Source organism: Ambystoma mexicanum, chromosome 3q, assembly GCF_040938575.1.
Source record: "Ambystoma mexicanum isolate Mex_15411 chromosome 3q, UKY_AmexF1_1, whole genome shotgun sequence".
In the NCBI taxonomy this organism is placed as follows: domain Eukaryota; kingdom Metazoa; phylum Chordata; class Amphibia; order Caudata; family Ambystomatidae; genus Ambystoma; species Ambystoma mexicanum.
In genome coordinates this window covers 570,440,618-570,453,995 of record NC_090926.1, presented here as the reverse complement: position 1 = coordinate 570,453,995, position 13,378 = coordinate 570,440,618, and the positions used below count along the sequence as shown (strand labels likewise).

Below are 13,378 nucleotides of genomic sequence, written 5' to 3'. Positions count from 1 at the left end.
TTTCATCTGGAACGGTAAGAAACCTAGGATTAAGCATGCTACTGTAACGCTTCCAAGATCCTATGGGGGTTTTGCCTACCGGACTTCCGTCACTACCATAAGGCAGCTCAATTAAGGGTCATGTTGGAGCACTCGAGAGACGACTTGCAGACTTATTGGACCTACACTGAAGTCCATGCCCACCCCAGAAAAGTGAGACCCCTCCTATGGGCTCCTAACAAGGGCCTTCCCAGCAATACTAGGAGTCCTTCTACATTATCTGCCTTGTGGTCGCTATGGAAGTGCGGTAAAGTGAACTCTATTCTCTTCTCATGTCTTCCTTATGCCCCCCTCCCCCCCTCGACCTGGGCTAGAGGGGTTTGCGGGACACACAAAGGTGGTCGGACCTAGGCCCGGAACGTGCTGCTCAGCTCTTCCAACAGGGGGCCTTTGTTGACTACGACAGCCTAGTGGAAGCCATGGGGAACAGAGGCTCCCTGTCCCAATTCCATCTGACCCCGATTACAGCAGATCTGGAGGGTAGACAAGGTTTTAAGAAGCAGTGGGAGAAGAGGGTGGGATCTACTTGGGCTGGGATCTCTGGGTCCCTTTTCTCAGGTTCCTTGTATACTTCAGCCATGGAACACAACTTTATACTCTAAAATGTATCCGGATGGTTCCCCTCTCTGCCCTAGGGAATGTGGCCAACGCAGAAACTGGTTCCACCTCTGGTGGGAATGCCCTGCTATACAGACCTATTGGAAGAGCAACTTCGTGCCCTCCAAGTCGGACTGGCTTACTGAACTATGGACTATTTTCACATATGGGAAATTAACAGCTTTGACCCATGATACTAGTTCATTTTTGCTCAATTGGGCAGCAGTTTTGCTTCACGAAGACTGTCTAACTATGAGACCCAGTTCTTTTGATTGATGTTGGCCTATTTCAAGCGTATTCCTGCAAACTAACGTCACCTCTTTTTTCTTGTCATTGGTTGAACCCTCTGTCAGCTCATCCACTCTGCTTGGTCCCCGTCAGTTGTGTCGGGAAGTCTCAATTACCCGTATCGGTGCAATTGTATGTTAGCGGGAGGTGGGAGAGGGTGGGGGATGTGAGTGAAATATGTATGTCATTTGTGATTTATTGAAGTTCATGTTCTTCAGAAAATGTTCAAAAAATGTAAGTGGAAAAAGAAACTGATAGTATATTACACCAAAGGATCTTACTCAACTAGTATAACTGTTAAACCTTATAGTAGTTGGAGGTATGACAATGCATTACTTACCGTAAAAGCATTTCTGATGGTTGTATCTGCTTAGATTCACATGCTGTGCATAGGTCCGACATCCAGTGGTCACTGCGGAGTATTGCATTTTGTTTTTCGTAGTCGAAAAGGGGACGTCGACAAGGTGCGTCTGTAACACTATCCCTATAGTGACGTGCGTTGTACCCACAATCCCTCACGTGTCGAGGTCCCTCTGTATTTTGTCTGCCCTGAGGGAGCCTTCTATACGTGAGTGAGTACAGAAAAGAGATAGACATCTTTCTATATGTTCCTTCCATCCGAGCGGGGAGGAAGGGTAGGCGCATATGAATCTAAGCAGATACAACCATCAGAAATGCTTTTACGGTAAGTAATGCATTGTCTTCTGATGTTTGTTAATCTGCTTAGAATCACATGCTGTGCATAGACTAGCGAGCAGTACCCGGAGTTGGCGGTGGGTTATGAGAAGGAACAGTCGAGAAAAGATGTCTTAATACTGCCTGTCCCACCTGGGAGTCAGATCTAGAGTGTGCATCTAGACAATAGTGTTTTGTAAAGGTGTGCACAGAACTCCAGGTAGCCGCTTTGCAGATGGACTCAAGGGGAACATTTGCAATGAAAGCTATGGAAGCCCCAGTGCCTCGAGTAGAATGTGCTCTTGGCTTGAAGGGTAGTTCTCTCTTAGCAAGAGAGAAACAGAGAGTGATGCATTGAACAATCCATCTAGATATAGTAGACTTTGAGACTGCATCTTCTCTTCCTGCTGCCACCGAGACAAAGAACTGATTAGTCTTTCAGTGGCCTGGTTCTTTCCATGTAGAACATGACAGCTCTGCGTACATCAAGTGTATGCAGACTTTTTTCTCCCAAGTTGGAAGGGTTCTGAAAGAACGTTGGTAGTTCTATTGACTGGTTTACATGGAATTTCGAGATGAATTTCGGTGCAAACCTTGGGTGTGTGCGTAGAACCACCTTATCTTTGTGAACTGTTACAAAGGGGTCTAGGACAGAAAGAGCCTGTAGTTCACTTACTCTCCTAATGGAGGTGATAGCTATTAGGAAAGCAGTCTTAAGAGTGAGGTCTTTAAGAGTTGCCTTGTGCATGGGTTCAAATGGCGAGCCCATGAGTCTGGAAAGTACCACATTTAAGTCCCATCCGGGAGCTGGGTTAGCTATCGGAGGGTGTATTCTCTTTACCCCCTCCATGAAGGCCTTGATAACTGGCATCTTCCACCACGACACTAAGTTGGGAAGTGGTGTATGCAGAAAGTGCCGCCAGGTGGACTTTACTGGATTCAGGTCTAGTGTTCAATTCCATCAAACGGGTCAAGTACAGAACAATGTGTGGGAGAGCAGTCAACCGGGTTGATGCTCTTACCTCTACACCAGATGACAAATCTTCTCCACTTGCTAGAATAGCAGTGGCGAGTATTAGGTTTTCTGGCTTCCCTGAGGATGTCCATACATCTCTGCGGAAGTTGTAGATGTCCAAATTCTATGATCTCAGGAGTCAGGCTGCTAAATTCATGGTCTGAGGGCATGGATGCAGTGTCCTGCCCTTGTCCTGTGACAGCATGTTGTACGGGCAGGGAAGTTTCACTGGGGGAGATAGGGACATCTCCATCAAGTGAGCGAACCATGGCTGCCGGGCCCACATTGGGGCCACTAGTTCTGGGGGTACCTGGAGGCGTAACTTTGGCATTGCGAGTTCTCCAGAGTTGCGAACAGGTCTATTTCCGGGAATCCCCATTGCGTGAAGACGTCTAATACGATGTCTTCGTGCAATCGCCATTCGTACTCTTCGGGCAGGGGGAAGTCTCTGCTGAGTTAGTCTGCTAGCAGATTGAGTTCCCCTGGTACGTGTTGTGACAGTAGGAACATGTGTCTGAGAGCCCACTTCCATATATTCTGGGACAGCTTGGACCGTCCTGGAGAGTAGGTGGCCCCCTGCTTGTTGATGTAGTACATGGCTGTGGTGCTGTCTGTAAGGACCATCACTGTCTTCCCTTGTAGGTGTTCCTGGAAGGCTTTTAGTGCTTTGAACACCGCCAGTAGCTCCAGTAGGTTTATGTGCTTGGATGCTACGTCCGGAGTCCACACTCCGTGAGCAGTCTGATGAGATAGGTGAGCCCCCCCCCCCCATCCTGTGAGGGATGCGTCCGTGGTTAGAGTGGCCTCCACCGCGGGTCTGGCAAAGGGTTTTCCTATTATCAGGTTTTCCTTTGTCCACCACCGTAGCGAGAGAGCCAAGGCCTGCGAGACCACCACTAGATCGTCCCATTGTCCGCTGGCCTGACACCACTGGCTGTTGAGCCACTCTTGCATTGGGCGCATGCGCAGGCGCGCGTTAGGTACCAAATAAATACACGCCATCATTCCTAGCAAGCACATCGCTTTGCGCACCGTCACCTCTCGACCGGCCACATATTGGGGGATCTGAAACAGCATGTTTTGGACCCTCTCGTTGGAGGGGAAGACGAGGCAGTCCTTTGTTCGAATTAGAGCCCCTAGGAATTGTTTGACTTGGCTGGGGTCTAATCTGGACTTCTTCTCGTTGATGGAGAAGCCCAGTTGGAACAAAAGGTCTACAGTCTTTTGGGTGTTCGAGAAGCATGTCTCGTAAGAATCCCCTGTTATGAGCCAGTCGTCGAGGTAAGGGTATACTGGGATGGATAACCTGCACAGGTGGGCCGCTGCCACTGCCAGTACTTTCGTGAATACCCTTGGTGCAGATGCAATGCCGAAGGGTAGCACTCTGAACTGGTAGTGTTTGCCCTCCATCATGAACCTGAGGTATTTTCTGTGCGCTGGCAACATTAAAATATGAAAGTATGCATCTTTCATGTCCAGTGTTGTCATGTAATCTCCCTGTGATAGCAGGGGGATCACTTCCTGTAAGGCCACCATACAAAACTTTTGGGGTTTGACAAACTTGTTCGCTGGGCGCAGATCTAATACAGGGCGCATGGTTAGATCCTTTTTGGGTACAAGGAAGTACACTGAATAAATACCTTCCATTACCTGAGATAGAGGCACGACCTCTATTGCTCTTTTTTCCAGCAGTTGGTCCACTTCTTGGAGAAGGATGGCGAGGTGTTCTGGTGTCATGCCGCGTCCCCTCAGGGGTCTGTATGTTGGGGAACTGTTGAACTCTATACAGTAGCCGCGGGCTACGGTGGAAAGTTCCCAGCGGTCGGATATTCCCTCCCCTGCTGGAAGAAAGGATGTTAACCGGCCCCCGACCGGCGTTGCATGGGAGGGGACGCGAATCTTCACGTCACTTGGTGGTGTTGGTGGCTTGGGAGCCTCTGGGCGTGGAACCCCGGCCTCTCCCTTTGCCACGGCGTTGACCCCTCTGATTGTACTGGCCACTATTACCCTGGTAGTTGCTGGCAGAATACTGTTGGTTTTGTTGCTGGCGTTGTCCACGAAAACAGCGCTCATCACCAAATCCCACCTGTTAGGGGGTTTTGAAATTTGGTCTAAGGTCTTTATTGTGTCAAATTATTTTTTCGCGTTCTCCAGCGCGTCATCCACTGCTCTCCCAAAGAGGTTGGACTCCTCTATGGGTTTAATAAGGGACGCTTGTGTTTCCGCCTTAAATCCGGAATTGCGAAGCCAGACGTGACGCTTCAGCAAAATTCCTTGTACCAAAATGCGGCCAGCCGTCTCTGCTGCATCGAGGGTATTCTTGACGATGCTTTGGTTGACCAGAGAACCCTTCTTAACTGTAGCCAGCAAACGAGTCCTTAGGGGTTCGGGAACTTCGATGTCCTGTTTGAGCTTGCCCATTGAGCATCGGCGTAGCTTGCCAATAGGGTATTATTGGCAATTCTGGTAGAGAATGCTGCAGAGGTGGTGCTTCTCTTGGCTAGGGCATACAGCTTCTTCCCTTCTTTATCTGGGGGTGCCTCGCCGGTAGCTAGTGGGACTCCTGCCCTTTTCCTGGTGTTGGTCACGACCAGGGAGTCGTGGATTGAGTGACCCTTCATATATAATGGGTCTGATTGAGAGGGAGAGAACAGTTTCTCAATCCTCGGATTGACCCCTCTCACCAATGCAAGAGTGGAAAGAGAAGGTGAAATACGTCTCTTAACAGAGGCGAGGATGGGTATAATTTGGCTAGTGGGGGGGTTTTTCTTTGATAATCCTCTCCACAAAATCGGTGTCTGGGGCGACTTCCCCAGTTTCAATTTCGAAATGTGCTGCTGCTTTCTTCAGCAGTGCATTGAAGGTGGGTTGATCGACAGGCGAAGGGTTCCTGACTGGTGTAGTTTCAGTAGACCTGATGACTATACTGCTACTGCCTGTGTCTATCGACCTAGCCGGTGAATGCCAGGGATTTGGGTCGCCCTCGCCTGTGTCCTCCTGGAATCCCTCCTCACATAGGTTAGTTTCATCGTGAAAACCTTCCTCTTCTTGTTGGTCTTCAACATAGGTGAACTCGTCTTCCTCCTGGAAGAAGGGGTCTTCTTCAGTGGGATTGTAAGAGTATATGTCCTCCTGTATGGGGTTATAACACTTTTGGTATTTAGCCCTAGGACTCTCCAGGGGTGCCTCCCTTGGTCTCTTGGGTGCCCCATCTTCTGGGATGGACATGAACCAGTCTAGTTTATCCATACAGGTCTGGAACCTTTCAAAGGTCCACTGAGGTCAGCCAGGACGGTCTGGGAATGAAAAAGGAGTTTCTTCCTCCTGTAATTGTCTGGTTCTGTCCCATAACGTCGAAGAAAGTGAGCCTTCGCCTTCTGAGTAGCCTTCTCGCTGGCTAGGGCCTTCTGTCGGCGTCGGGGACTGGCCTGATCTGTTTTCCAGCGCTTTCGGCGTATCTTTGGCCTTGTGCGCGGTTTTCGGCGTCACACTCGCCGTACGTCTCTGGTCGTCCTTAGATGCTATGCGCGCGAGGCTTTCGGCGGTCATTCTCTCTTCCGAGGGATCGGTCGCCGTCGCGCTATGTAACGTTGAGCTTTTGCTCGTCGAGTCCTTGCCCGTCGAGTCCTTGTTGGCAACGTGAGCGTTCTTGCGATGCGCGTCGCCGGAGGTTTTGGTGCTAGCGCCCTTATTTTTAGAATGCCCAGTCTGTCGCGGAAGCGGTGGCGGGGAAGGCCGATGACCCTTACGGTCGGCGGAAGATGCCGGTGAGCCCGGCGTCCCCGTTGGCGCTATGGCTGCCTTCGTCTTCGACAAATGCGTGCCGGGGGTATGTGCTTTGTTGTTTTTCCGTGTGCGTCCTTGTCGCCGGGGTGTTCATCCCCATAAGCTGGGCGTGAACCGGGCTTGTCGGGGACGGACGAGGAGCGTGAACGCTCCTTTGAGAGGTCTACAGCCTCCATTACGGGGGCCGTGTAGTCAATGTCCTCGTCACACTCGGCGGCAGGCGAGGAGTCAGGCCTAGACATGGCCCGCCCACCTTTTGACCCTGCGGTCTTTTAGAGTTTTGGGCTTTAGTAATTTACAGGCCGCACAGCCATCCTCTTGGTGATCGAGGGGTAAGCACCGGTTGCACCGTTTGTGCTTATCCTTCCAGCTAGATTTACCCTTGCAAAGCAGGCAAAACCTAAATGGCGTCCTCTCCATAGCTGAGGGCAATAGGTGTGACCACGACCTCGAAAGAGAGGGAGTGGGAAGAGAAAGGCATTCTTAAAGAGAGGAAAGAAAGACCACAAAAACCCCACTCTCCCTACTGTGTATGGCCGGCGAGGCCTGGCCACGTGTTCGGCAGCGCCGAAGGATCCCCTCCGCTCGTCCTTCCGTCGAAGATCTTGCTCGGCGGAGAAACAGCTCTGCATCGAGGATCTATGTTATTGATATTAATGACAAATGACCAAAGGTCGAATAAACTATTTTGCAATGTCTCTCTAGGAGCTCCGCATAAAGGCGACCAGTAGCTGGGCGGAAAAAAACAATCTGAGGGACCTCGACGCGTGAGGGATTGTGGGTACAACGCACGTCACTATAGGGATAGTGTTAGACACGCCTTGTCGACATCCCCTTTTCGACTACGAAAAACAAAATGCAATACTCCGCAGTGACCACTGGATGTCGGACCTATGCACATCATGTTATTCTAAGCAGATTAACAAACATCAGAAATACTGTTCCTTGAATCAGTGTTCCACTATTCAGAAAAGTATCCTGGTAACAGGGTTGGTTAAATATGTGATTTCTTTGCAGAGTGTCGGTGCGTAACAGACAGGGTCTACTGCCCTTGACTTACTGTCAAGTGATTGATATTTTATTTCTAACACGCTCATACACAAGTGTTTCAGAGTGTGACAAGGCAAGGGAAAGGGAACAGGGGAGAACAAAAACAACGAACTTACTAGGCCCAGTGACATTGAGAACTTGCAAGTGCAGGGTAGAGGGAGAAGGGGGACCAAAATACATTGTGGAGCGAGAAGGAAAAAACAAAAATATAAAAATAATAAATAAAAAGGCAACAAACAATGGGAGTGCAGCCAGCAAGTGGCAAGTGCTGGGTTTATGACAGCAGGCCGTGTAGGTCTGAAGGTGCAGGAAGAAAAGGGGAGGGCTCTATGGGTACAGATACAGACCCCAGTGCAGGGGGTGGCCCGGAGCCAGTGCCTGAGGGTGGCAAGATGAGCAGGTACCTGGGCCCAGAGGACAGAGGGTGGCCAGGTGCATGGTGCCAAGGGAGAGTAGAAGGGGAGAGGGGAGGAGAAGACAGAAGCAAAGAAGGTTTTGAGGTGCTTCCGGAAACGGAGATGGTTCTCCTCAAGTTTTAGAGTGGCAGGGAGGCTGTTCCAGAGGGAGGCCGCCAGCCGAAGACAGATCTACCCCCAGCTTGTTTCTTTGAGAAACGACTGACCCTGAGGGAGGTAGAGGAGCGGAGTGCTCGAGATGGGAGGTATTTGCGGAGGGATAGCTGAAGGTATGTTGGACCCAGGCCCCAGAAAGCCTTGTGGACAATGCAAAGGTTTTTGAATTTAATCCTTGCATCCACTAGGAGCAAATGGAGAGATTTTCAGAGCTGAGAGATACGATCCCAGGGCTTGAGGCCAAGGACAAGTCTCGCAGTCCTGTTCTAAGTTGTAAAGGGCGGAGAGTAGAGGCAGGTAGATTAAGAGGTTGTTGCAATAGTCCAACTTGGAGAACCAGAGCTTGGGAGACAGTGAGCTTCTGGGGGAATGAGAGGAAAGGAAGAATACCTCCGAGGAGGTGCAGTAGGAGGTTTGACTTTGATACATCAGCGATGTGGGCGGAGAAGGAGAGTGGAATCAAAGGTGACACCAAGGTTCGTGGCCTCGCAGGTGGGGATAGGAGGGCGGCCAAGGGAGGCCGGCCAGAGAGTGAGGGGAAAGGAAGGTGATGGTGTGCCAGTGAGGAGGATCTCTGTCTTGCTGGCATTAAGACAAAGATAATCTTGGATGGCAGTTAGGCAATCAGTGATGAGAGAGGTGGAGGAGGTGGCCGAGGGCAGCCTGAAAATGAGTTGAATGTCGTCGGCGTAGCACTGGAAGTTTGAGCAGAAAATGTCAATACAGCAGGCGAGAGTTGCCAGGTATTGGTTGAAAAGCCAGGGTGAGAGGTTGGACCCCTGGGGAACACCGCAGGTGGATAGGAAGGACCCAAGTTGGACCTGGGAGGGTCGATCAGAGAGGAAAGAGGTCAGCCAGGCCAGAGCCTGATCAGTGATTCCCAAGTTATCCCAGAGACGGTTGAGCAGGATGGTATGGTTGACCGTGTCGAAGGCAGAGGAGAGCAAGTAGGATGAGAACAGAGGGAATGCTAGAGTCAAGGTTGGAAAGCAGATCTTCACGGATGTTCAGAAGAGCAGTTTCCGTGCTTCTGCCAGATTTGAAGCCAGACTGATAGTCATGGAGACAGCCAACAGAATCAGAATTAAGGTTTAGCTGAGAGATGGCCAGCTTTAAGGAGTTTGGCTAAGAAGGGGGTAATGGAAATTGGGCGATAGTTGGCCGGACAAGAGGGATCCGCTGTGGGTTTGAGGAGAGGATGCACAAGGGAGTGCTTAAGAGGGGAGGGGAAGGGAAGGATCCTGAGGCAAAGGAGTGTTTGCAGAAGTCGGCAAGGGCCGCAGCGAGGGCATCAATGTGGTCCTTGAGAGTTTGAGGAACAGGGATGAACCTGTTTTGACGAGGCTTTCATAGATCGGACTTGTCTAGCGACCTCATCAAGGGAGAAGAAAGGAAGAGAAGGTGGGTGGGGGGGTGGCTGGCGGAGGGTCAGTGAGTACCGACGAAGAGGGGGTGGAGGAGAGTGTGGACAGGATGTCCTGGGTGTTTTAGATAAAGTGTGAGGCCAGGGCATTGCAAAAAGCCTGAGAGGCAAGGGGAGGGGGTAGAGACTGCAGCAGGGTTGGCCAGCTCCTTCTAAATTTTAAAGAATTCGGCCGAGCTGTTAGATGCCGCAGAGACACAGGCTTGAATGTGGACTCTCTTCTTGGTACGGACAGAGACTATTACCTTTGGAGAAGGCGACAGGCCAGTTTGTTAGAGGATGAGCAGGAATCCCTCAATTTTCTCTCAGCCGCCCTACACCTACGTTTAAGTGTAGCTAGGTCGGATTCATACCAGGAATTGCACTTGGCTTTGGACTTCAGGCGGATCCTCATGACAGGGGCAAGAACATCAAGAGTATCAGAAATAGAAGACTAGAGAGAAGACAGGGCTGTGTCAGGGTGCGAGTCAGCCAGAGGAAGAGGGGGTGGGGAGAAGGTGAAAGCAAAAGCCTCGACTGACACGCTTCATGGGCCGGATGTCCTGGAAGGTAGGTGGCAGTGTTGGGTAGGCTTGGCTTGGGGGAGGGGGAAGAGAGATGGAGGTAGTGGTCACTCCAGGAGAGGGGAGAGAGGAGAGAGGGATAGATAGGGGGAGGCTAGAGGAGATCAAGACATCAAGTGTGTGCCCTGCAGAGTGCGTTGGGCCAGAGGGGAGGATAGAGAGGGAATCGCAGAGGTCGCGAAAGAGCAATGTTGAGCGACAGGGAGAATCTAAAAGTAACTTTAGGTTTTACTCCCCATGAATAGATGTGGCCTATACTAAATGTGTATGATGAGCTCAGACATTGCCAGAATTACCGTTATGTATTCTGAAGACTGTTTATGCTTTGTTCTGTACCTTCAAGCATTGTGTTGTGTTTTTATGTGTTTATGACTATCATCAGAAAACTCCAAGACTTAACTTGGCCTACATTTATAATAAACCTTAATTTCTGATAATACTTCTGGTTGCAAGTGTTTCTATTGAATCCTTGGTATACTATAGGTTATGTACTTTCCTACAGCCCTCTGCCTCCTAAGATAGCCAGCCTGCCCGCTCAGTCTACGCAGCCATATACTCAGGTGGTACAGCCTTGTACCAAGAGTGTAGTCTTGTACTGTCTCAGTTGAATGGTTTTTACAAAACCCTTTGTTGGAGTTAAAAAAAATAAACTGTCCCAACAACTAGACAACGTTCCTAAATATTGGAGCCTCTTTTAAACTAAGGAGACACACCAGCCTCAGCCATTTAACATGACTGTATAGTATGTGGCACCATATAGATGCCCCAGGAAGACAAAAGTACTTTAAAGGCAGAGCACACAGTTACAGTCCCAGACAACCTTTAAATAGGAGTGGAAAGAAAGTCGAACGCAAAGCCACAAAATTAGAGAGGGCCACCAAATAAAGGTTCTCGTCAACAGTGTGCTGTATTTTTAAATAATGCAAAACAAGGGTATCTTCAACATTGCACAAATTATCTAAAATTATGAAAGTTAAAAGAAAAGTAAAAAAAGTTTAAAATACTGTACTTCTTTATCGGTAAAGTGCGATTTATCCTTTTCCTGTTCCGGTGTGAGATACAGAACTTTCTCCTCTGTGAAAAATATATTTCAAAAGTCAACATTTTTTTAAAAGATGGTAACAAAAATACATTTTTTTTAAATGGGAGAAATAGATCCCCAAGCTCTATGTCAAGAGATAAAGCATAATACGAAAAGACAATATGTGAATTGCAATGTATCAACATAAAAAAAGTTTTTGCTTTACAGTCAGAAACGAATATCAAAAAACGCATTTGACATTTCAGATTACTTGTGAACAGTTCAATTAAACACATTCATTGGTATGACGTACTAGTGGGTTAAGTTTGCTATACATCTCCAACTAGCGCCTCAAGCAGCATACACATGCTGGTGAAAGTCCCAAACCGTGCGTCTTGCTAGAGGCCATGAAGGTTTCCACCTGCCCCCCTACAAGTCTGCATCCATGGCCCAATCCAAGATGCAAATTTGATATACCTGAGCCGCATAGCGCCTCAAAGTATTCCAATGACAACCTGCTCCCTGTCGGCAAGGGAGCTTTTTCCCCACAGACGTCTGGTGAGGGGTGTGAAACCATCAAACAAGTACATAGGGTTCCAACCAAAATATAGACCAAAATCTCATTTTGCTGTCTATGGCATAGCAGGCAGGCTTTATTCAAGGGAGGTAGGAAGAGTAGCAGACAAGTTAGTCCCAAATAGAAACCCTCTTATGATGGATTTGGAACAAGTTACTTACCTGTAACAGTGCTCCAGCATGGATTCACATGCTCATGAATATTCCCACATCAGGACTGGAATCCTCAGTAAAAACGGTTTCACTTTAGTTTATCAACCTTCTCCTATAAACCAATCACTGAGCTCTGGGTCATACTGCCCCCAGCCAATGACTGACCTCTCCCCAAGCCCCCCCCCCCCTCAGGCAGCCATGTTCCGATTTGGTAGCAGAAAGTGGCAGTATGACCAAGAAGCTGCAGAGGGGCAGGAGTGAGTTTGCATGTGAGTCCATGCCAGACCCATGCTGGAGAACAGTTAAGTAACTTGTTCCTTCGCCAGTCTGGCATGGATTTGCAAGCTCATGAATAAAAAAAGTACATAGTAATATATACACAACCACGGGAGGTGGCAAGGCTCAACAGAAGCAATTACTCTTGCCTCCTCACCAGGCTCACCTTCAAGCAAACAGGCTGCGTAGCACTGCTTGGCCAACTCTGGACTCCTGCCTGGAATCCCGGTCGACGCAGTACAATTTCGAGAAGGTGTGCATAGACCTCCACATAGCAGACCTGCAGATGTCAAGCAGGGGTACACCACATAGGACGCTGTCGTTGCAGCATTTTCGCTGGTAGAATGGGCTCTCGGACGGCCAGGCAACGGTTGGTTTGCCAACCAGTGACAGTGAGTGATGCAGCCGGAGAGCCACCTGGAGATGGAAGCCTTAGACAAGGCCTTACCATGGTTCACAGGACCAAAGTTCACAAAAAGCTGAGGTTTCCCAGAAACCTTGTGCGGGCCACAAAACTTCAGCACTCGAGACATCAAGCGAGTGCAAAGACCATTCAGCCGGCAGAAAAAAAACACAGGTAACACCAAGGGCTTGTTGAGATGAAATTCTGATGGAACCTTGGGCATGAAGGAGGGGTGTGTTTGTAGCACCACTCGTCTTGTGGAAAGTCAAGTAAGGCTGCTTGCAGGACAGGGTCTGGATCTCACCTCTCTCCTGGTAGAGGTGACGGCCACGCGGAAAGCTGTCTTTTAAGACAGGAACTTAAGCAGTGCTCGACACATCGGCTCAAATAGGGCCTCCATGAGCCTAGTCGGCACCACACTGACTTGCCAAGCCGAGGCAGGTGCCTTCACCGGTAAGAATGAACTGAACCATGATTTTTCCTGACCGTGAACACCAGTAGCTCAAAAATCACAGGAGCCAGGTTTTTCAAGATGACGCTTTAAGCCCCTTTGTTTAAACAGGTCCCGGTTGTCTTTTTGCGCCATTTCTTTTTGGAAATGTCCTTCTAGAGTGTGTCTGCGCGCCAAACCAGGTTTGGGCCCTTTGTTCGTACACCTTTGGCAGGCTTCAGGACTGAAGACATGCTCTGGCGCCCGAGTGTCTGGGGTGGGAAGGAAGTGAGGGAGGTGACCGAAACTCTGTGCTTAGTCTCCTAGGAGACCCAAATACACTCTGGCGTGATTGGCTGGCTGAGACGATTGGTCCTACCAACTCTAAGGGAGAAGTCGTACTTGAAGGGTTTCTCTGTCGAGAGGAACTTGGCGATTCGGATCTGCAGCAGGGCTTCACTGGGCAAACCAACGGTCCAGGAGCTGCAGCAGCCGTCCTCTTCCAGCTCAT

General features: G+C 49.5%; 1 protein-coding gene across 1 annotated transcript in view; it reads right to left on the bottom strand.

The window, feature by feature from the left end:
* The window catches only part of ETF1 (eukaryotic translation termination factor 1), a 257,735-nt gene that overhangs the window by 57,030 nt on the left and 187,327 nt on the right, over window positions 1-13,378 (bottom strand). The window contains exon 9 of the mRNA XM_069654342.1: window positions 11,018-11,082. Within this exon, the coding sequence (XP_069510443.1) occupies window positions 11,018-11,082 (65 nt within the window). The remainder of the gene's footprint in view (window positions 1-11,017; window positions 11,083-13,378) is intronic.